We start from the raw sequence: 23,338 nt of genomic DNA on the forward strand, positions 1-23,338 counted from the left end.
CAAGTGACCGTTGGGGACCCCAACGGTCACTTGGGGCCTCCCTTCAGTCGCCCCTAACATTAGGGGCGACTGAGGGAGGAGCTGCAGCCTCCGCTCCGCCCGGCTGGGCTTGGAGCGCCAGGCGGAGGTCATAAATTCGAATTTATGGCCTCCGCCCGGCTGGGGCTGGAGTTGCTCTAAGTGAGCTTTATCAATAGCCACTTGACCCAAAATACCAAGGGGATTGAGTTAATTCCTCGCTGGATACATGATCCAAATTAAAAAGGTGTGCGACTTTATTTGCTTCTCTTAGACAATTTGAGAAGATGCAGTTTTGTAGATGTGGTGCTTCCTTCTTGATCTCCATTATATATGGCTCAATCCTCCATGGCATTTTATCTTCTTTCGATTTGCAAGCTTCAGTAACAGTCTGAGCACCACCCTCTACTAAGAAATGATATTGATGTAATCTGATACTATTTTCATTGCTAGTCTAACACCTTTTGTTTCGGCTTCCATCAACGATGAAACTAACTTTGTTGAAGCCACCACGAACTCACCCTTTGCATTTCTACAAACCGCAGCCAAGCTGCTTTTCCATTTTTATAAGCCGCATCAAAGTTTATTTTCAATTTTTCTTTTGGTGGCGGTAGCCAATACCGAATAGACTCCCTTCGATCTTCTTGCTTCTCTGGATCTGATTCTTTCTTTGCTTTTAAGTATTCCTGAGAAGTGTAGAGAGCACTTTGTATAATTGCGTAACTATCTGGCCTTACCCCGTCGAAGACACACTTGTTCCTTGCTTTCCACAACTGTCATAACACATATAATCTTACCGCCACAGTTTCTTCGCCTGATTCCTCAAACCGCATGCACAATGTATTCATAATTTGAGAATCACCTTCTAATCTTTGATTCACCAGGCAATTCATCCATATTTCCCTTGCTAGTCTACATCGAGGAAACATATAGTCGTTCTTCTCCTCCTCCTTATTATAAATTAAGCAAATTGTCGAAACTTGATATTAATTAAATAAAAGTGTTATTTTCTTCGTTGGAAGGGCATCATTTAATAACCTCCATATAAAAAACTTCACTCGAGGGATCACATTCACTTTAGTCCAGATTTATCTCCAACACATATCATTTGGTAATTGCATATGTTGTGATGAAGATGGTACACCTCTTAATACGGAATTGAACATGGATTTTGAAGTAAATTCGCTCTTCTCTGTAAACACCCATATTAGCTTGTCATTGATGTCCCTGTTTCCCAAAGGTAGTTGCGTAATTGAATGGGTCGATAAAGTATCAAAGTTTCTCTAAGTGAGGTTTTTATTCCACGATCCAATGATATCAAATAAGTCTCGAACTAGAAATAGGTTATGTGGTTCATCTATATCTTCCCTTTTTCCCGGTTTGAATCCTAGTATAGTCGGTATCCATGGGTCGTCCCATATTCGAATAATTTCACCACTCAATAATTAAACCCACAAACCATCTGGTTCCGTTATGAATCTCCATACCAATTTGCACACCAAAGCTTTATAATATATGGGGAAGGCGATCTCTTTGTCAAAGTCCATTTCTTCTTAGAAAGGGGTTTCCCTTCGCATTGGGCAAAAATGATTGTATCCTTTTCGACAAGGTAGGAGATGATTTCCCTTCCATATTGGAAAGAGAATCCTCCATCTATTTTAACGGGGATCCCTTCCCTTGATTTAGGGGCTTATCATTTTTATAAGTGTGAGAAGAGTTTTACTCCGACGAATATGTCATCTCTTTTGTAACAAAATAGACCAAGTAAAGGGATTTTCATCCTTGGAACTTTCCGTATTGTAAAAATAATCCACATTAACAAAAGTCCTTATTGGAAGAGATAAGAGAAAAAAAACACAAAAATTAATTTTTATTCTTTCTAAAGTGCAAAGTCAGCAACATGGCCACCCCACGTGTTTAAGGGGCATAAAGCGGTGTTAAAATTGGGGCCCGTTTATTTGTAATGAGAAAGAAAGATAAAATTGTCTTTTAAAGAGGAATTACTTTGACCACTTGCACAAAACTATTAACAAAAGAGCTCATACTTTTCTATAAGTAGATTACGAACTGAAGCGTAACTAGTATTTTTAATTAGAGATTAATCTAACACTATAAATTTTTATAGTTCAAATTTGAAATGAAAGTAAAAATTTGCAAATGATAAGCACAAGAGTTCTTTTTTTTGTTATTTGAAATGAGCTTTGCGATTCTTCAAAGATCTAAAATAATTCATTGTAATGACTTAGCTAGTCGAAAACACATTAAGTAACAAATATTTCAAATTTGGGCTGGCTCTAGTTGGCAACGAAATCAATTTTCTTCTAAACACAATTGTTAGCTGTGGAGCAAAAATTATCTGTTAGACAATCTAAAGTACCAAATAGAAGGTGGTCAGATATGATTGTTTAAAACACCAGGAAACCCTTATTTATTGTTGGTTATTTTTTTTGGCACCCTACATCGTGGCATGCTTCTTTTTTTTTTTCTCTTATTTATCATAAAAAAAATGCAGACCTTCTTTTTCAGTAGTCAAACTAACATCCATTAACTCAAATTTTTTTTTTCTATATTATCCTTTGCTGATGTCAAAATTTGTCTTCTTGAAATCAGTCAGACTAGTGAGACTGCAATGTTGAATCCCGCTTCGCTCCACCCGTTCTTGGGAATGAAACTTGTAAAGATTTCGGAAACCACTGATGCTCAAGACATTCAGATTGCTCTTGCAGTTAAAGTATTGAATATTGAATGAGTCTTGGAGACTTACTCGTTTAATTGAGGGAGTTTGTTCACTCGTTATTGTGTCATCTTCTAGGCGATTTGAATACAGGTGCTTTGACCGTCTGTCGAGATGCGGTGATGATGAGGCGGTTAATGTGTTAGATTGGAACTACTATTTCACAGTCTGGAAATATTAAGATTCTTCTTTGGGATTATCCTACATGGTTCCTACTTAGGGGTTACCTTGTTCAAGGATACCTTATAGATTATGTTTATGTATATGTATATTTTTTAAGATAAGTTCGCTCCTTGAGGGACTCTTGAAGACCAAGTTTCATAAATACTTAAGATCTTCACCTATTAAGATCTTTGATTTGATTCGGAATTAAATCGAGAAATATGCACAATTCTACCCCATGTTTCAAAGGGGGCCATCTGGGTGTTTTCAATAAAGTAGGGGATTATGCGGGAAGCAGGTCATAAAATACGGGGCCATTTGGAAAATAACTCTTACATTATCTAATAGATTCATCAACTTAATAGTTGACATATTTGAAGTATTTTAAGGAGTCGTATTTAGCAATTACAAATTGGAGAAATTAAATGTTTGTCGAAAGTTAATTCTTATTAATAAATCTATATATATATATTGGGTTTGTGTGTTGAATGGAAACGGAAAGGGAAAACCATGTATGTCATACTGAAATCAAATTCGTATTACATCGATTTTTAGATAATCGTCTCACTAAAAATACATCATGAAAAGAGAAATTATATAAAGAAAGCATATAAACAAAAGGGCCAACAACTGGTAGCCCAGTTGGTCAGTGCATCTACTCCGAAATGTGGATGTCCCAAGTTCGATCCATGGACGTGCAAATTCAGGAATATTGAATTTCGGTATGATTAAATTTCATTTTGTAGGCTTTAGGTTAATAGTAATTCGGCAGTTATCGTGCTTATCACATCGTATCGAAATATCAATGCCTTTGTAATGACCATTATAGTCAATATTCAAAAAACAAAATGACTAAAGTTGAAACTGAAAGAAAAGTCTACTGCTAAGTGTTGAGAAAAAAATACCATAATTGGTGCTTTCAAAAAGTAAGGAACCAAACAACGACTTGGCGCCTCCTTCCTCACTAACTCCCCCTCAAATTTGCCTTCAGATAGGCGCTTTTAACACTAATAGGGCTCCCCGCCGTTGCACCATCATTCCAAACGGCCACCACACCACCACCATCAACAAACTTCTAAGTTTTTAAGTATTATGTACTATGTAGTATCGTATAAAATAAAGTATTATGTAGCATTAAAAAACTTTTTCACGATTTATAAGAGACTATACCCATCTTACTACTGCATTATGCAGTGAATTTTCGCAGACAGATGAGGAGAGGAACATCATACAACGGCTTTAGACTTATAGTTGGTAAACAAATCATAATTGTTCGGTTGTTCCGAGTTTCCGACTAACTTCCGAACTACTCATAAATTTCATCTACAGTTTTTGAACTTCATACAACTGTTAGCCAGGCAAGAAACGGAAGGCTTTCTAAAAAGGGAAGCCTCATAAATCATCAAAGAATTAATTATTGTTCCAAGCACTTTAGGTCTAAACTGGTGATTTATATACATAATAATGAAGAACACGTTAACAACAAAATTTCAATGTGCTAAAATCCAATAGATCATTCGAAACGAAAAACAATGATGCATTAAGCAGAACAAGCTAAAATGGCAACTCACAAGTTTTAACACTCTGGTGAATGGTGATGAACTGATGATCCACAATCTTCGTCAGAAATAACGAACTTGAAGAAGCTTGTGAAACCCTCGTATATGCTGCAACAAGGAAAGATTATTTCACTATTTTGTATAAAATTATGCAGGTTAAAAATGAACTTCAAGAACAAGTCATGATATCAGTTAGAATCAACAAACCTCCCTAAGGTAGATTCAGTCATGGCTACACCATAAAGGGTGTTGAAGTTTTCTGTTTATTTATCGAGTCGAAGTGAGTTCTTCTACTATGATCTACATGTTAGCTTTCCTTTCCCATCTTTCTTTCGTGTCGAGCCTATAAACCAAAGAAAAGAGTCAAGAATTGAATGTGTTGGTATATGATAAATGTTCTTATCACTCATAACTTATAACAAATAAATCTGGACACAATACTTCTATATATCATCGACCAAGTATTTTTCTTGTAAAGTTCACGAATGTATATAAACGAGGGTATAACCCATGCCCGGTGGGCACGAACAATTCTATACTTCTATAATCTCAACTCTTGGAGATAAGTTTGGAGGGCGTAATCTTAGCCATTGAAGATAAGTTTGGGATATATAATCTCAACCTTTGGAGATAAGTTTGGAAATGTAATGTCAACCCTTGGAGATAAGTTTGGGAGGTGTAATATTAGCCACTTAAGAGGAGGGTATATTGTAACAAAGATACCCTCCTCCCTTATTATATAGATATTGCCACGACGAGCCATGAAAAGAGAGTATTACTTGATGGGCCAAGAAACAATGTTACGGCTTCTTTGGTATTGACCCTTTAAGTGTGCATAATTATTAACAGTCAGCGAAGATAATGTAAAAGAAGAAATACCCCCAGTGCAGTTTCTGTCGCTTCTTTGGTGCTAATGATGTTGTTTCTTTGCCTTGTTGTAGTGATCGTTTGTCCTTTTTATCACTATTCAAGGTGCAATTAGCTGTTTCCATATTTGAAACACTTGAATCTTCTTCCTTATTAGCTTTAGTTTCTCTTTTTGACACTTTTGCACCACTCGAATTTCCTGCTTAGATCTTTGATCAGTTAATACCACTTGTATAAATAAAATTATCTATTAAAACTAAAACAGATAATCTTGATAACATCTTCATCTATAAAGGTAAACCTTTGAACTTGTTCTCTAGTCTTTCTTTTATCTGCAAACGCCTTCGGTGTAGCTCCTATAAGTATAATAACAAACAGAAATCAGAACAAAGAATCATACCTCTCTAAAGCAAAAGAAAAAGAAGCAGGGGAGGAGAAAAAGAAGTTTCAATGAACAAGGTTCATCTTAATAACCAAATGCGAAGAGCTACAAAAAGATTTTTCAACTTGGTATTAAGCTTTTTACTTCCCCTCTTCTCTTTCTCTAGAATGGGCTACGACAGTGACATCAACGAAGGAAACGATGTAAGGGTAATTTTATGGGTGGCCTCATTTGTCTTATTAGCGCACCCCACACCCCTTTAATAGTAATGGTCAATACGCTTGGATTGGAACACACCATTTTATTAGCATTCACAAAATCGGTTCAACCCAAACAACTTCAAAGCGCCGTTAGTAGTGGTAGTAAGGTTGAGGGTTCGATCAATTTTTCAAACCAAAACCAACTCGAACCAACCGATTTCAATGCGTCTTACTTTCCACAGTTTACTATAATGTCTCTCTCATCATAAAGTTATAGACAGTAACTCTCTACATGCATATATTGTATCTTAAGGATCTTGAAAATGGCTGGGTGTTCGTAAATCGTAAGAGTAACAACATTCATTTTTCCAATACATGAAAGTAGGGTCTAAAGCAATTCGATATAACATCATATTCCTTCAAGAGAGCGAAAAGACAGTTCACTATAGTGTTCTTTTCTTTAACCAATTACTACCGCAGTTCGTTTAACTCGGCGGGCGAATATCTAACACCCTATGCAACAGGTTCAATATTTTGATCTAATAAGTGCTAAGCAAACAAGGTGTTCCTTTTCAAATAAACACCCAATTTAAGAATTAGATATCACTACTAGTAAATTTTTTTTTGTTTGCTATTTGTTCTAATTGGGTTGTTGGTTGTCTACAAATTGAACATATCTAATTTATATAAATCCTAGAATCAGAGGCTTTGAGAGGGGAATTATCATATCACATAATGAAAATTTGCTTGCAAGAAAGTTATTAAAATTAGAAAGGGGGAAAAAGAAGGAAGGAAGTACCTTGAACTTGTTAATTTGTTGTGGAGTGAGTTTGGAAGACTTGAAATTTGGTTGGAGGGAAGGTGTTGCCGCTATTGCTGCTTCTCTCCTTTCTTCTTCTTCCTCCTCCTCCATCCCCTCCTCTTCTCTCCCTCTCTCTCTCTCTCTCTCTCTCTAAAAGGGCCACGATATTAATGAGAAAATTGCAGGCAGGAAATTTCGACTGGCACTCCCAAAAGATGAACTTCCGTCTATAGGCACCCCAATGCCAATCCTACGAATTTGACCTCTAAAGGCGACGGCGTACCCTCAGGTGAGGACTAAATACCAGACCCCTCCACTAAAATCGGGTGCCCAGCCAGGCGCCAGCATTACCGCTACAAGCATCCACAGGCTCGTTGGGACTATTCCCTACCCTAACTACACCACTCATATTTGTTTTCAAAACTCCACTCGATATGAAATTAGAAAACTACCGATATAATAAAATAACTTGTTCTTTTTTTTAGAACGATAATTGATTTGAACTGTGGTTTCTCTAGTGTATTAACATATATGTTATCGTCCATTTGAGGTGGGCTCCACTTTCCACAACGCCTTCTTCGACCCCCGCCCCCTCCTCCTCTTTTTCTTTTTTCGGAGGTCGGTCCATATTCATTCACACTTAACTCATCTTCATATTTCTCTGTAAGTAATTCTCATACTAGTTTCACAAAAAATGCATTTGAAGTTTGTCATGACGAAAATGTATTTGTAAGATGTTATATATGTAAGATGAAATTTGTCATACTGAATGCAGAGGTTATACCTAATTTTCTTTTCTTACAAATTAGAATGTGAAACGGGAGGAGAAAGAAAATAAAAGAATGAAAGTGAAAGTAAGACAAAAGAGGAAGAGAGCTAGAGAAAAGTAAGCGTTGTACATGCTCATATTTCTTGTCGATGAATATGCAAGTATTGATTTTCCCTTCTTAGCCAACAATAGGCACAAATTAGAATATTTCCCGAAGTTTGTCCATCTTTATGAATTTCAGTAATATTACAAAAAAATTGTAGAAGGCAATAGGGTTTTTTAAGGAGGCGACAACAATTACACAATTTCTTGAGTCACGACCACTCCAGCCGAAGGTTGTAGGTAACAATATTTAGTACATGTAACACTTCCCCCTCATTAGTAGTCACTTCTTGTCTTCTTTTAAATACTTACATGCATACCATGACAATTATTACATTCAACAAAGTTAATTGTTCAACAGTCATCCATTTTCACAAAAACGTGTATTGTTAATTTCTACCTAATGATGATCTCTCTCATCATGTAATTCATGTAAAGTATCCCTAGTACTTTACATGTGTGTTCTAAGTTTAAAATATCAAGGGCTAATCAAATGTTTTTTTAACTTACTTAGTGTTATACACTTATATACAAAGATTTGTAAAACTAGCAAGGACAAGAGAGATCATCTCACTAATCCAGAAGGAATTTTGATGGGAATGTTGGTGATCAAAGCCCTATCTAGCACAAGCAGTGGTAGTAATGGCAGTAAGAGATTAGAGTTGGTAAAAGAAGGAAGTATTACTACTTTTACTACATTTCAAATTATAACCACTTTGTGTTTCGGTTTCTCAATTTCGATGTTTATTGTGATTTTGGGTTTTTTCCTTTCTCATCGTATTAAGGAATTTTTCATCCTCTCCGAAGAGTACTTTTATAGTACACCTCAAATGATAACAATGTCTCCTTCCTATGACCGAAAATTCATTCCCTTTTGTTCGGGAGATCGGTTTGCTGCTCGGAAGGACTTGTGGCATTCCATGAGTGACAAAGAGCTTATATGGAGAGCATCAATGACTCCTCTTTTTGTCGAGAACCCGTACAAAAGGATACCCAAAGTTGCATTCATGTTTTTGGCTAGAGGGAGATTACCTCTAAGACCACTTTGGGAGAGGTTCTTTAAGGGAAATCATAAGAGAATGTATTCTATTTACCTACATTCCTCACCGGATTTCAAAGAGAACCTCTCCGAGTTATCTGTTTTTTATAATCGTCGTATTCCTAGTAAGGTAACTAAAATTTACTTTTTTCGCTCTATATTTACTTATGAGCTATTTACTTGTAGATTTTAATTGGGTTTTAGGATATGGTTAGAAACTTAGAAGCTTAATTCATGAACGAACAGAGTGTAGACGACCTTGTTGGTCAGAGTCAACTAGGTAAAATCTTTGATACTGAGAGGTGGAGGGTTCAATTAATCTCCGTCTCCTCCAAAGTGCACCTCGACAAAAAAATGGCCTTAGGAGCCATAATGCTAATTCATTGCTGACACAAATTTATGTGTAGACTGTTAACTACATAATCTTTCATAATTCAGGTAGTTGAATGGGGAAAGGCGTCTATGATTGATGCAGAAAGACGACTTTTAGCTAATGCATTACTCGACTTCTCTAACGAAAGATTCATATTGCTATCAGAAACATGCATCCCTCTATTCAATTTTACTACCATCTACAACTATCTCATCAACTCAAAGTATAGCTTCCTTAGTTCATTCGACGATCCAAGACTGATCGGTCGAGGTCGGTATAACAAGCGAATGTGGCCAACAATTACACTCAAAGATTGGAGAAAAGGATCTCAATGGTTCGAAGTTCAAAGAAAAATCGCTCTTGATTTCATGTCGGATAGTACATACTACCAAGTCTTTAGAGATTATTGCAAGCCTCCATGTTATATGGATGAGCATTATATGGCAACACTAGTGAAGAAGCAAAATCCAGAGTTGAACTCAAATAGAAGTATCACTTGGGTTGATTGGTCCAATGGGGGTTCACATCCTAAGAGTTTCTTAAAGAAGCATATCTCAGAAAAGTTTTTGAATGGGATAAGACATGGATTCACTAATTGTACTTATAATGACAACATTAGTGGGTCCTTTTGCTTCCTTTTTGCAAGAAAATTTCATTCTAGCACTCTAGAGCCTTTATTAATGTTGGCTCCCAAATTGTATGGTTTAGATCCTTAAATATTGGTGAATTTACATGGTGATATTTTGTTAACCAGAACAATTTACAATAAACTTACTGAAAATGTCCTTCAATCGATTTCCCTAAAAAATTGAACATAGAAGAACTTGTTTGCTTTTACGTTTATGAAAATAAGGGACATAGTACTCCTATTCAATGATATGTTGTCGTCTTTTTTTTACGTACTTTACATGTTTTCTTTTCTTTGAAATTTAAACTCCATTAAAAACTAACACTTCAAAGTACAATTAGAATAAATATGAGAGATAATTATAGGAACCGAATTCAACATTTTAATCTCCATTAAAACTAACACTTCAAAGTATAGGTAGTCAATAGTGAATGGATTTTATGCACAAACTCCATAAACATTTTGCCAACATTCAAAGTAAATTTTTGTTGATTAAACCTTTTTTCTCGATTGAACAACGTTATAATCTCCTTAGAGCAAGTCCAATCCCAGCCTGTCTTAGGCCGAAAAAATCACTTTTTCACCTAAAATTATTGGCCTCAGCTCAGCCTCTAAAATTCAGCTCCAACCCCAGCCTCTCTTGAGGCCGAAAATTTGAATTTGAAATTTGAATTTCCCTCTTTTCTACCATATTAAATATTATTAACTATCCAACCACCATATTAAATATCTCATATTTCTCTATAAATACATCTCCCTTTCTCTACAAACTCATCAAACTTCATCTTCTTCTTTCTCTACAAACTTCATTTTTTTCTTTCTCATCAAACTTCATCTTCTTCTTTCTCTACCATGGATCCTATGAATATTATGAATCCCATAAATCCTTTGAATCCCATGAATTCCAATTTTACTTTATTAATGTTGATGTTTGAAGAAGATGAATGGGCTCGACAAAGAGATGACGATGATCGTAGAATGTTAGAAGAAATGGAAAATAACACTACACGAAAACGTTCTCGTCATGTTGGTTCTGTTATTGGTCACCAAACTATAGATCGTAATAGACAACTCGGTCATGAAAACATCATGAGAGACTATTTCAATGAAACTCGAACTTATGATGACACATTGTTTCGCAAACGCTACAGGATGAATCGTCCTTTATTTTTGCGTATTCTCAATGCTGTTGGGGGGTACAACCCCAGATTTACTGAAAGAGTTGATGCATTTGGGCAAAAGGGATGCTCACCTCATCAAAAAATAACAGTTGTAATGAGGATGCTTGCATATGGATGTGCGGCCGACGCACAAGACGAATATTGTCGGATTGGTAAGTCTACTGTCATTGAATCTTTAAGAGAATTTCTAATCGGAGTCATCCATGTGTTCGGCCCTAGATACTTGAGAGATCCGAATGAGTTAGATATATCTAGACTCCTAGCACTTGGTGAATCGCAAGGATTTCCTGGAATGCTAGGGAGTATTGATTGTATGCATTGGGAATGGAGTAAATGTCCCGCCTCATGGCACGGATCCTACACTGGCCATGTCAAAGCCCCAACTATCATCCTAGAAGCAGTTGCATCGTCAGACCTCCATATATGGCATGCATTTTTTGGGATGCCCGGATCCTGCAATGACATTAATGTTCTTGAACGTTCACCGGTGAGAGTCCCCCAGTTAATTATGTAGTTAATGGCACACAATATAATATGGGTTATTATCTTGCTGATGGGATATACCCTCCATGGGGTATTTTAGTTAAAACTATTGCTAATCCACATGGTCCAAAAGAAGCATATTATGCCAAAAGACAAGAGTCGGTTCGAAAAGACGTTGAACGAGCTTTTGGTGTACTGCAAGCTCGTTGGGGAATTATTCGGGGACCGTCACGTTGGTGGGACGTAAAGACCATGAGTGACATTATGAAGGCATGTATCATAATGCATAACATGATTGTTGAAGACGAAGGTCCAAATGCTACAACCAATATTGAGGGATGTGAAATGGGTCCGATAGAGCGTGGAGAAGACTTATCGGACGAAGTGCTTGAACGTGTAGGTCGAATTAGAAGCCAAGATACTCATTCTCGGTTGAAGGCAGATCTTATCGAACACTTATGGAATACGAGATCAAACGATGACAATGAATAACTTTTGATCGTTGGATTATTAGTAATGTGTTTTCTATCGTCGGATTATTAATTTTGTGTTTTGGATCGTCGGATTATTAATGCAAAAGTCGGTTTGTATTAATATAATTTCATTATTAAAAGTTGTTTTGATTTTTGTTATTTTTTAGCTTTTTTTAAATTTTATTTTAATTATTTAATGTTTTTAGTTTAATTTTAAAAAAAAAAAAAAAAAGGGGTAGATCTGGCCGTTGGATAAACCAACGGCCAGATTTGAGGCCCCAAGTGACCGTTGGAGGCCCCAACGGTCACTTGGGGCCTCCATTCAGTCGCCCCTAATGTTAGGGGCGACTGAATGGCCGACCCCAGCCTCCGCTCCAAGCGGCTGGGCTTGGAGCGGGGGGCTGAGGCCAATAATTTGAATTATTGGCCTCAGTCCGGCTGGGGTTGGACTTGCTCTTAGTAAAGAAGAACCCAACGAGGATATGTCATTTCACATGAAATCTAAGTGGAGTCAGCTGTCTTTAATTTCAATTAAGGTGAGCGACGTCACAATCGAGAGCCCTCAAAGACAATGTAAAATACAAATAAGACAATTGATATTTGGCAAATTCGATTAGGACACGACTAATATACTAACCAAGCTTCCCATTTGAACCCCAAAATGACTCACAAATTAATTCTTTAGTAGACCCACCACTTAACCAAAAATTTGTTTCTGCATCATCAACTGAAACATCTCAAAGACTTGTCTACTCTTAATGAAGATAATACAAATGAAGCATATACATCAATCACAAAATGAGACTTCTCAACTGCTGAGACTCCTTAACTACCAAGTGAGGAAGTTAATGTTCAAGTTAATTAACAAATAGTCGCATCGTGATTGGCCCATCTTCATAACCGAAAAATTATAGTACTTATTAAGTGATGAAAACATCTTATTCAAGGATCCTAAATACCCTTTACATCACAATTTGACTTATTAACAACTCTCACCAACACATAGTGTTTTTGTAGACAACATTATTGCAATTAAATAAATAAGTAGTTCCTTTTCAAGCCATGAAGTCTCCTGTATGGAGAGAAGTCATAATAAGTTGCTCCTCAAGGAAAAGCAACATTACGTTTTCAGTGGATATATAAACTCAAGTTTAAAGGCGCCGATGGTTCAATTGAACGCTCCAAATCCTGATTGGTAGCGGAAGGATACAACCAAATGAAGTATATCATGTTACTTTTACAAATGTAGCAATACTTGTATATATAGTTGACACTCTTCTATCTGTGCCCTATAAAAGGCTGGTATTTACATCAATTCTTGATGTAAAAAAACAATGCATTCTTACAGGGTGATTTCTCGTGTATATAGATTAAACAAATTATTTTATGACTTAAAATAAGACTATAGACAATAGTTTGTCATATTCTCTTCCGCCTTCCTCTCAATATTCGGCGAAATGTTTGTTTAACTGATTGTAAACTGGTTTCTTTTCCTATAGAGCAACAAGTTAAATGAAACTTCCTCACCCTTATCTAATCCTAGCATACATCGACGTCTAATGGGTCAGTTACTTTACTCAACTGACGCACCTCCTGATATTAGTTATGCAGTTAATAATCTCAACCAGTTTATGTCTAAACCTTGTACTTCTTATTATGATGCAGCTTTACGAATCTTACGTTATTTAAAGGTAGATTTTACTTGTTAAAACTATTTCGATGTGTTTATGTTGATATACCGACTCTGAGTGGGTTTGTTGTTCTATAACCCACAAGATACTTTACCTTGCTACTTTACCATGTGAGTCGATAGCCTTACTATTTCTTAATGTGAGAAACAACCTACTATTTCAGGAAGTCGGAATCCAGATCTCGCTAATCAAACAACATAACACCGATAGCTCCACTCTTTATACAACGATTTAAAAACAAGGACCTCCACTCCTTTCACTATCTACTCTCTGATAGCCAATCTGAAATACAAATTGCACAAAACTAAATTTTCCACGAGCCAACCAAACACATGAAATTGATTCTCATTTTACTTGTGACATAAATATGTAAGGCCGTGGCTTGGGAGCATAAAGAAAAATCTACATGGCATAAAGACTTCTATCAATAATATTTGACCTCGTAGACATTTTCATTTTAAGTCTAAAAATTAATTTTGTTATTTTTGCCCCCTAATCTTCGCTCCTCATTTTCTTTTTTCTACCTCTCTCTCTCCTGCTCCACTAGTTGTCTCACTGACTCACGCTGAAGTGCGAATTGGACTTGAAGAACTAAGATGCGGATAAACCATTCACATTAAAAGAGAGAGAGAAAGTAGTTGTTGAACCTTAAGTTGTTGTTTATTAGGGTTTAATAAGTTGATTCTTTGAAATTAAAGGAAGATAGTGACTTCATTCATAATTTTTGATGTATCATTCATCTGGATTAACTTTTCTTCGACCTCTTTATTTGTCTACATCAAAATGAATCTCTTTTTGGAGTCTCTCTTGACTTGCATCACTGATTTTTCCGAGTCATCTTTCTTCTTCTCTCTAGAAAATATTTTCTCTCACTTAACCCCAAGTAGTATGAACCCGTTAAGCCCTAATAAAACAACAACTGAAGAGAAAGCCCCACACCGTAAGAGAAAGAGGGCAGAGGGCAGTGAGAGAGAGACAGAGGAAGTGAGTGAGCGAGAGAGAGAGAGAGAGAGCAGCAGGAGAGAGAGCAGCAGGAGAGAGAAAGAGGAAGATAGAAGGAGAGACGAGGAGATGAAGATTAGGAGACAAAAAGTAACCAAGTCAATATTTAGACCCAGAATGAAAATGTTCCTGAGATCAGATCTTATTGATTATAAAAGTCTTTATGTATCGGAAAATTTTCTTTATGACCCAAAGCCGCGACAATATATAATTGATTCACAACTCATCCAATCACCGTGTACATTACTTTTGCAACTCAAATATTAGATATTTTTGCCAAGTTGTTAATGATCTTATTTGTTTAGATGCTTTTCCACCAAGTTGGCGTATGTGACACCTCTCCAACTTAGAGGGGGTTCTAGAAGTTCCTATAGATATTTGTAATGAATATTATTATATGAAAATAATGTCTACTCATATTTGATATTCTTTGCATTATTACTGAGAATTACATTTAATCTATAGCATTGGCTTGTGTTATTGTCTATCTCTACTACTCTAGTATTTTTTGTTGAATAATACCAGAAGAAAAAACAAAAAACAAACAAAAAAAGCTACTCTAAGAGATCATTTGAGGAAATCCAGCAGAGAGCTCCACGCTTTGGATCTATTCTTGTGCCTCTCCCATTTGGCTAGTTTGCTACTAACGTTCCGAGGGAAGTAAGAAAAGATAATACTTCTGAACTGCTTGGCCTGTTTTCGAATCTTTTCAATGTGATTTATGGATTGCCAATGGATCGACCTGGTTGGGTGGTGTAGATGTTCGATGCGTCTTTTGTTGTCACTTTCGATATGTACATGTTCGATGCGGAGATCAATAGCCCATGTGATCCCCCGTAGAATCGTTTTGGCTTCGCATTCTTCTGAGTTTCTTCCTCAGGTTGGTTCTACTATTGCTACTAAGAAATGTGTTTTGGAGTTGTAGATGATGCAACTAATGTCTGTTATTTCTGTAATATTAGTGTAGGAAGCGTTTGTATTGATCTTGAGGTATAGGTCTTGGGGCGGGACCATTTTCTCCTGCAGAGGCGCTCATGTTTGGAACTGTAATTGCCTTTTGTAACTGGGATTTCCTGAACTCTTTGAATTATCTGTAAAGGGGAAAGATTCTGTTGTCGGAAGTAATTGTCACATCTCGCCTTCCATATAAACCATAGAGTTTTTGAAAGGATTGTTTGATTCCGTTCTAGTTCTTTCCAAGTTAGGATCCATCCTAATACTGAGGTGATGTAGTCCGTTTTAAAATCGAAATAAAACCAGATAAATCTAACATTGGAGCAGTGCAAAAGAGCATGATCCAAAGTTTATGTTTGGTTACAGTTGTAATCATTACCCACATATTTCCCTATTTTACTTTTAACTGACAAACTGCAACATTTCCAATTTAATTCTCTACTAATCTAGTTGACACATTTAATCTAGAGTGTGTATACCTTTGATGTAACATGTAAGTACATGGACCAACCTGACCTTATCTTCTTGGCTGAGACGAAGAACAAGACTTCCACCATTAACAAGAATATTCCTATTGCCAAGGAGTATGCTAATTATATGGTGGAACCTATGCACAAAGCTGGTGGCCTTGCATTATATTGGAAGCATCACTTGGCCGAGACCATAATAATCACAATCATATTAATATCACGGGGTTTTACGGGTCCCCTTATAGTAAGAACAAGCTCAAACCTTGGAAGACCCTTCGAGACATTAACTCAGATAGAGACTCCCCTTGGAGTATGATTGGCGATTTAAATTGCATTCTTAACAGTGCAGAGAAGAATGGGGGCAACAAGGGTTCTAACTCTAACATTGACAGAGTTAAGGAGATCATTAGTGAGCTTGATCTGCTTGATATCGGCTTTCAGGGCAATCCCTTCACCTGGAGTAATAAGCAATATGGTGAAAATATGATCCAGGAACGATTAGATAGGGCCCTAGCTAATCATTCTTGGCTCAACAACTTTAACACTTACAATATTTCTCATCTCGACACGGTGGGGTCGGATCATTTACCTATTCTCCTAGAAAGTAAAGATAATAAGTTTAGTAAACCCAAACCTTTCAAATTCATTAGAACGTGGATGTCTCATCCAGATTGCTTTCAGTATATAGAGGACAATTGGAAGAAGATCAAGAACAGCAATACTCAGAATAATATCCAGATGGATCTTAAGAAGTTGAGTTCTAAGCTGACCATCTGGAATAAAAAAGTATTTGGTAATATAGATAATAATATTAACCGGATCATCAAAGAGCTCTATAACACCAGGAATAAAGAAGCTTACAACAATCTTAATTCTGAGCTATAAGAGTTATATAATCATCAAGAAAGCCTCTGGAAGGAAAAATCTAGGGATAATTTCCTTAACTTAGGAGATAAAAACACGAAATTTTTTCACTCCCAGGCTACTCAACGGAACAGAAACAACAAAATAAGGGCGATTAAGAATAATAATGGTGAATGGATCGAGGAGATCTCGGATATTCAAGATATTTTCACTTCTCATCTTCTCAACATCAATACCTCTATCAATCCCAGAGAAGATAGTAATATTCATAATATGTTTCATCACACCATTACCTCGGAACAGAATCATAACCTCATTACCATCCCGGATTCGGAGGAGATTGATTGGGCTATCAAGAGTCTGAAGAAGGAGGCTGCCCCGGGTCCGGATGGGTACCCCACAATTAGAGAGGATATTTATGAGTTGGTCAAAAATTTCTTTTCCACGGGCTTTCTTCCTCCTGGTATTAACCACACCAACATCTGTCTCATCCCGAAAACTCCCACCCCTCAGGCTCCAGCAGATTATCGTCCTATTAGTCTTCTCAATACCACCTACAAAGTCATTACTAAGTTATTAGCTGAGAGACTTAAAGCCACGTTGAACCCTATCATTTCTCCTTTTCAAGCGGCCTATGTTCCGGGTAGGCAGATAGCTGATAACATCATTATGGGCCAAGAGATTATCCACTCGTTTAAAAAGTTGAAAGGTGCACATGGCTACTTTGGACTTAAGCTAGACATGTCGAAAGAGTTTGATAGGGTGGAATGGAAATTTCTGACGGATGTTATGAGTAGTCTAGGATATGATGATCAGTGGATCAAGCTCATACACGCGTGTATCTCCACCCCTTCTATGTCTGTCCTTATTAACGGTAGGCCAGGGAAAACATTCTACCCCACTAGGGGCATCAGACAAGGGGACCCGTTATCTCCGTTCCTGTTTACGATTGCCATGGAAGGGCTCAGTAGGAGATTAATGTCTCAGACGGGCCATAATAGCTTTAAAGGGTTTCCTACGCCTCACTTGGATCAGGAGATTACTCACCTTCTCTTCGTTGACGACTGTATCATTTTTGGTCAGAACTCTATAGATAACATTCATAATCTTAAAGATATTTTACAGGATTTCAGTGAAACTTCAGGTCAAATGATTAATTACGCCAAATCTAATATCTTTTACTCGAAGAACTCCCATCCCAAGTTTAAACGTATCATTATGAGGACTCTAAAAGTTAGACAGGCGGCTACTTCGGAGAAGTATCTGGGAGCGCAGTTATTTATAGGAGCACAGAAGACTAAAGTGTTCAAGGATATTCTTGATCAAATTAATAACAAGTTGAACGAGTGGAGTCATTCTTTCCTTTCCCAAGCGGGTCGCACGGTGGTCATATCGGCCATAGCTGCAGCCGTACCCCGATATCAGATGCAGTGCTTTGCAATTCCTAAAGGAATTACGAAAAGCATCAAGGCCGTTCAACGAAACTTCTGGTGGGGTAAGTCTAAAGGTATATGCACCAAAGCATGGTCATATATATGCCTCCCTAAAAGTCAGGGAGGATTAGATATTCATCTCCCGGAAATAGACAATAGTGCTCTTATCGCTAAGATGGCGTGGCGTCTTAAAACTGAACCGGAAGCTATATGGGTCAGGCTTCTCAAAGCTAAATACTTCCCCAATACGAGTATTCCGGGTCCGGCCAAAAACCATCACTCGTGGAACTGGAAAACAATAAGAAAGCATTATAATATGATTAGTGATCTTTCCACGTGTGAAGTGAATTCAGGGCAAGAGGTGAATATTTGGACGGACAGTTGGATTCCAGATCTTAATGTACCTATCAATAACGCCAACAACTCCCCGCTTACCAAAGTTGCTCAGCTGATCACTAATAACAGCTGGAACGAAGAGATTCTAAGGGCGAACTTTGATACATACACGCAAGAACTCATCAAAACTATACCAATCAATAATGAAGGAAAAGACCATCTGAAATGGAAGCTAACCAAGACGGGTAGATTCACTGTAGCCTCGATGTACCAGTACCTCATCAGCAATAATATAGCGATCAACCCGACTACACGCAACTGGAAGTTCATTTGGAACCTACCGACTATCCCGAGAATCAAGAATTTTATTTGGAAGGTCTGCATCGAAGCTCTCCCAGTGAGAGGAAGAATTGGCAAATATATTGGTAACAACTATAACTGCCCCAATTGCAATATCACGGAATCTATAGAACATGCGCTCTTACACTGTGCCTTAGCTAAAAACATTTGGTTCTATTTTGACATCATCTCGGAGAATATCCTATCCATCTCGGACTGGAATTTCTCTTGGGCAGATAATGGGAATCTTTGCTACACAAAAGGAAATATTCATCTCACTACAGTTCTATGGGTGTTATGGAAAGTTAGGTGTGATAACTGCTTCCAACACGAGATCAATGATTTGCATCACGTTATTAGACTGATAGAAAACTACCCGAAATTAAGCAAAAAACCTAGCAATAATGATAGAAATAATAACACTTCAACTGATGAAAAATGGCAACCCCTGCCAAATACGGCTATAAAAATTAATGTTGACGCCTCATTTACTAATATTACTTCTAATATGGGTATTAGCATTATTGCACATAATGATAAATCTATATTCATCGGTGCACAAGTCAAATCTAGCAGAGCGAGAAACAGCGAAGAAAGCGAAGCTAAGGCAATCCTACTTGGTATTGAATGGGCTAAAGAGATGAACCACCTTTCTATCATCATAGAAAGTGATAACATCAATCTTATACATCATCTACACAATGCTAAGCATGCAGTTCAATGGCAATCTATCATTCATATAAAGAAAATCAAAACATATATCCCAGATTTTCAGATGATCAAATTCCAGTACACCAGGAGAGAGCTGAATCAGAATGCGGATAAATTAGCTAAATGAGCAAGAAAGAATCAGCGTAACAAAGTGTGGTCGAATGTACCGAGTATTTCAGCGAATAAATATTGTAATAACGTTGTGATTTAATTTAATGCAATATATTTCAACAAAAAAAAAAGTACATGGACTACTAAAAACTAGCTAAAAAACTAAAAAGACAACTTAACAATGAGTAGAGTGGAAGTTAGTCTTTATTATCTTAGTTCCTTTATAGTCCTTTGTCAAACTTTGTGTATGCCCTCTTTTGGGGGTGCTCTTTCTAACATGTTTTTTTTAATTAGATCATATGATCCGAATAGTGCGTGCATCTTATATCGGGGCCGCCTCGGCACCATTTGAATTTGGAAAGTGTTAAGCTTCCAGGAAGTGCTAAAAGCGTCTTACCTATTTATATGTTCTAACAGACGACAACATCCAATTTTGTAATGGTTGCATACAGACAAGGGGGAGAGTTTGAACTTTCCTTGTGTTTTAAACTTAAAAGAATTGGGAAAAGTAAACATTATAAGGGGCCACAGTTTCACAAACTTAGATAACAACCTTTTTTTGACTTGTTCTAGCTCTCCGTTAAACACAACCCAAGGAACAAGATGATGAACATCGCCTCTCTCGCCGGTTGAGAAATAAGATATTGTTACCTAGATTTCTAACAATATCTTATTTCTAGTGTCTGCAAGGCTTCGATGTAATTTCAAAGTTTCATTTTTCATCTCTTCTATTAACGATCTCTAATGTACTGCAAAGTTACTACCCCTTCCAACTTCCAAGTCCACATGTTAATTCATAGACGCGTTCTAATTATAACAAGTGAAAAATAATTTTTCTTCACTGATTGCACTGATTCTGATACTCCACAACAATGTGACTAGTCCAAAAATCATGCTTGATCATCGCATTTTGTACAACACCGTGGTGCCCCAGTGGGCTGGTGGGGGGACTTTTCACCAATACTTTATTTCTGTTATGGCTTCTCCACTAGAAAAAATCTAACTTGCACATAGAGTGAATTACAAGATGAAAAGTTTAACTAGATTGGCGCCTCATGTTTTACTATAAAAAAAACCCCATGAGCCAATATCTCTGGTTGAATCTGGACAGAGCTAGGTTTTTCTTTTACCATGGTTGAAACATAGTAAGTATGCCAAGTGACATAATTATTATTTCTCAAAACTATATATATTGATAGTTTATATTATACTGTTAATTAAATAACATTCTCAGTTGCTCTATGCTGACCAAATACCCTTTAGAATGGCACCTTCGAATTGAATACTTCTTTTTGGTGATAGAAACTACAATTATTGAGGTTCAATCTCCACGGTTGACATGTTCTTAATTATTCAAATTGTAGTAGTCTCTATTTAATTTGTGAGGACCAATTTGAGTTGAATATTCTTTACTAGTTCTTGGCCGACTAATTTCATCAAAAAAAAAGTTCTTGGCCGACTATGTGGTAGTACAAATGTGGGCAGCTATATCAAAAGAACCATTTTAAACCACAAAATGGATGCCAAGATCTCCATTGGTATGTCTAAATTTCAAATTTTAAAATGCAGTCATTGGAATATGATGTTTAATTTCCTAAAAGAGCACCATACTTCAGTCTAGCTACACGATTGGCGAACTTTATTATACACATCTTAAGACCATAGACATAGCAGAAAATATATTTACTTAAAATTTTCACACTCAAGACCTTCAGATATATATAAAGAGTAATCTCGAAATCTAATTACTTAATTCGAAAACGGGATCTAAAAACACTTATTACACTAAAATACTATACCTTTAATATGGACTTTAAGAACTAATTACTAACGTTATTATAAAATTATATCCAGGGTTATTTTTCGATTGGCCCCTGAAAGTAAGATCAACTTTCCGCGTGGCCTCTTAAGTTTGCATAAATTCCGAGATGGTCCCCTTTTGTGTTTTTAATGCATTGACTAATCAGTTAAATAAAATATTTCCGATACTGTCCTTTTGTCTTTTTCTTTCTGTATTTCTACTTCAGTTTCTTATTTTTTTTTGCGTTTTTATTTTTCGCCATTTATCTTTATCTTCATCTTCATCGTCCCCATTTCCTCCATTGTTTCAAAATAAAAAATAATACAATTTTTAAAATTTTCATAGTATATTAATCCCATTGATGTTCCTTCACAAACTTTATTTTTAGTGTTAAACTCTACCTCTCTCTCTATGTCCTCAGAACCTCAATTAATGGAGATATTAGTAAAAAAAAATTGTATCTCTTCTATGTTCTCCTTTTCACCTTTCTCTCACCTTCTCTTACTATCTCCATTGAAATTCCTTCACAAACTCTTTTTTTTCAAAATACATAAACCAGATTTGCTCCTCTACAAAGAAGACAAATTGTTGTTCTCTGTGGAGGACCATATAGGTCCTCAACAAGAACACGATCGAGTAATTGACAATTTCAACTAAAAATGCTTTTCGGTGTAAACTTCTGAGTTATTTACGACAAGGACCTACAACCTGTAGGAAGTTGGTTTACATATAAGAGCACAATTTTCTATTGTTAGACATGGTGACCAAGATTTTACTGATGAATTAGTTACTTCTGTAAGGGTTTTAATAGTCTTCAATGGAGAAGACAAATAATGAAGATGAAGAACATGAAGACAATGGACAAAGGTGAAGAGAGAAACATAAAGGATAAAAACATAGTAAATAAAGAAGAAAATAAATAAAGAAGGGCAATTTTGAAAAGTATAAGTTTGACTAATGAGTCAATGCATGACAAAAGGAGTCATCTCGACATTTATGCAAACTTAAGGAACCAAGCAGGACAGATCATACTTTAGGGGGCCAACCAAGAAATAACGCAAGTATCAATATACACGATCTCAACTTTATGTCCGTTGTCAAATACAAAATCTTACAGCACCTCCAATGCAACACTTAAAGTTGCGACAAATTTTTTGTTTAAAAACTATATCAAATGCAAAACCTAACTTGAATCTCTAAATTATAATTTTATTTAAAAAATAATTTCTAAATCTTATTATTTAAACTGAAAACTGAGATCTAAAGACACTTATTACACTAAACGCTACCTTTAAAATATCTATTTGAAGAACTAATTACTAACGTCAAATATAAAAACAGATTATATTGTTCTCTTGAAGATTTCTAAATTCACTTAAGGAATTCAATTAATTTCATGGTTGAAATATACTACTAAGTTTTAATATTTTACCAAGTCCCACTGGAGAAATATTTGTAATAGAAATTTAAAGATCCATTTTTCACACTAACACCTGTAATTTTCAAGATTTTCTTGAGCATGTTCAATTCGATATGTTATTAGTTCAACTCTTGCGATTGGGAACAACTAACTTAATTGTTAATTTAATAGGGAAAAAAACTTAAACAAGATCATATTGATGCACAGTTTTGTAAAGTGAATAACAATTAAATGGGCAATGCTTTTAATACTTTTATTTTATTTTTATGAGGATTCTTTAATTTATTTATTTAGTAACCACTGTGAGGATGAAACCAATTAGCCTTTAATGACTTTTCTTTATTTTCTTTTCCTATATAAAAAGGTCTGAATTAAAATTAAAATTATTTTCCTTGGTTGGTAAAGATTTGACCATCAAAAATAGAAAAAGTGAA

The 23,338-nt window shown here is 36.2% G+C and overlaps 3 protein-coding genes and 1 pseudogene across 4 annotated transcripts; 3 read left to right on the plus strand and 1 right to left on the minus strand.

Annotated features, from left to right (window-relative positions):
• Positions 1-4,344: 4,344 nt before the first annotated feature.
• LOC147543433 (uncharacterized) lies at positions 4,345-6,908 on the minus strand. Of its 2 annotated transcripts, none has more exons than XM_086637875.1 (5): positions 6,722-6,908; positions 5,642-5,696; positions 5,353-5,539; positions 4,681-4,816; positions 4,345-4,581 (listed from the first exon to the last, which is right to left on the minus strand). In XM_086637875.1, the coding sequence occupies exons 1-4, from the start codon at positions 6,833-6,835 to the stop codon at positions 4,774-4,776; spliced, it is 399 nt and encodes a 132-aa protein (XP_086494001.1). In that variant the 5' UTR covers positions 6,836-6,908; the 3' UTR covers positions 4,345-4,581; positions 4,681-4,773. The 2 variants fall into 2 exon arrangements, with proteins under 2 accessions (XP_086494001.1, XP_086494002.1); XM_086637876.1 differs by having other exon boundaries at positions 4,681-5,164; positions 5,227-5,539; positions 6,722-6,904.
• A 1,221-nt stretch (positions 6,909-8,129) lies between these two features.
• LOC147543434 (glycosyltransferase BC10-like) lies at positions 8,130-9,788 on the plus strand. Its single transcript, XM_086636924.1, has 2 exons — positions 8,130-8,764; positions 9,073-9,788. The coding sequence occupies exons 1-2, from the start codon at positions 8,189-8,191 to the stop codon at positions 9,721-9,723; spliced, it is 1,227 nt and encodes a 408-aa protein (XP_086493050.1). The 5' UTR covers positions 8,130-8,188; the 3' UTR covers positions 9,724-9,788.
• Positions 9,789-10,214: 426 nt separating this feature from the next.
• On the plus strand, positions 10,215-11,890 carry LOC147543435 (uncharacterized; annotated as a pseudogene).
• Positions 11,891-15,920: 4,030 nt separating this feature from the next.
• LOC147543436 (uncharacterized) lies at positions 15,921-19,699 on the plus strand. The gene is made up of 4 exons (XM_086635431.1): positions 15,921-16,003; positions 16,234-16,675; positions 16,871-18,163; positions 18,308-19,699. Exons 1-4 carry the CDS (start codon positions 15,921-15,923, stop codon positions 19,697-19,699), a joined length of 3,210 nt encoding a protein of 1,069 aa, XP_086491557.1.
• Positions 19,700-23,338: the final 3,639 nt, after the last annotated feature.

This window comes from Eschscholzia californica, unplaced genomic scaffold, assembly GCF_041429995.1.
Source record: "Eschscholzia californica isolate CP2 unplaced genomic scaffold, dmEscCali1.0.p SCAF_4, whole genome shotgun sequence".
NCBI lineage: Eukaryota > Viridiplantae > Streptophyta > Magnoliopsida > Ranunculales > Papaveraceae > Eschscholzia > Eschscholzia californica.

What these genes read in the sequence shown, in the direction of transcription:
- LOC147543433 (XM_086637875.1), bottom strand. Translation starts at nt 6,835, where the DNA reads ATGGAGGAGGAGGAAGAAGAAGAAAGGAGAGAAGCAGCAATAGCGGCA. An exon ending in AACAAATTAACAAGTTCAAG is followed by an intron (nt 5,697 to 6,721) that starts GTACTTCCTTCC and finishes TTATACTTATAG; the next exon opens with GAGCTACACCGAAGGCGTTT. An exon ending in ACTAGAGAACAAGTTCAAAG is followed by an intron (nt 5,540 to 5,641) that starts GTTTACCTTTAT and finishes AGATCTAAGCAG; the next exon opens with GAAATTCGAGTGGTGCAAAA.
- LOC147543436 (XM_086635431.1), top strand. Translation starts at nt 15,921, where the DNA reads ATGGACCAACCTGACCTTATCTTCTTGGCTGAGACGAAGAACAAGACT. An exon ending in TGACCATCTGGAATAAAAAA is followed by an intron (nt 16,676 to 16,870) that starts GTATTTGGTAAT and finishes TTTCACTCCCAG; the next exon opens with GCTACTCAACGGAACAGAAA. An exon ending in TATCGGCCATAGCTGCAGCC is followed by an intron (nt 18,164 to 18,307) that starts GTACCCCGATAT and finishes CCTAAAAGTCAG; the next exon opens with GGAGGATTAGATATTCATCT.
- LOC147543434 (XM_086636924.1), top strand. Translation starts at nt 8,189, where the DNA reads ATGGGAATGTTGGTGATCAAAGCCCTATCTAGCACAAGCAGTGGTAGT. An exon ending in ATCGTCGTATTCCTAGTAAG is followed by an intron (nt 8,765 to 9,072) that starts GTAACTAAAATT and finishes TTCATAATTCAG; the next exon opens with GTAGTTGAATGGGGAAAGGC.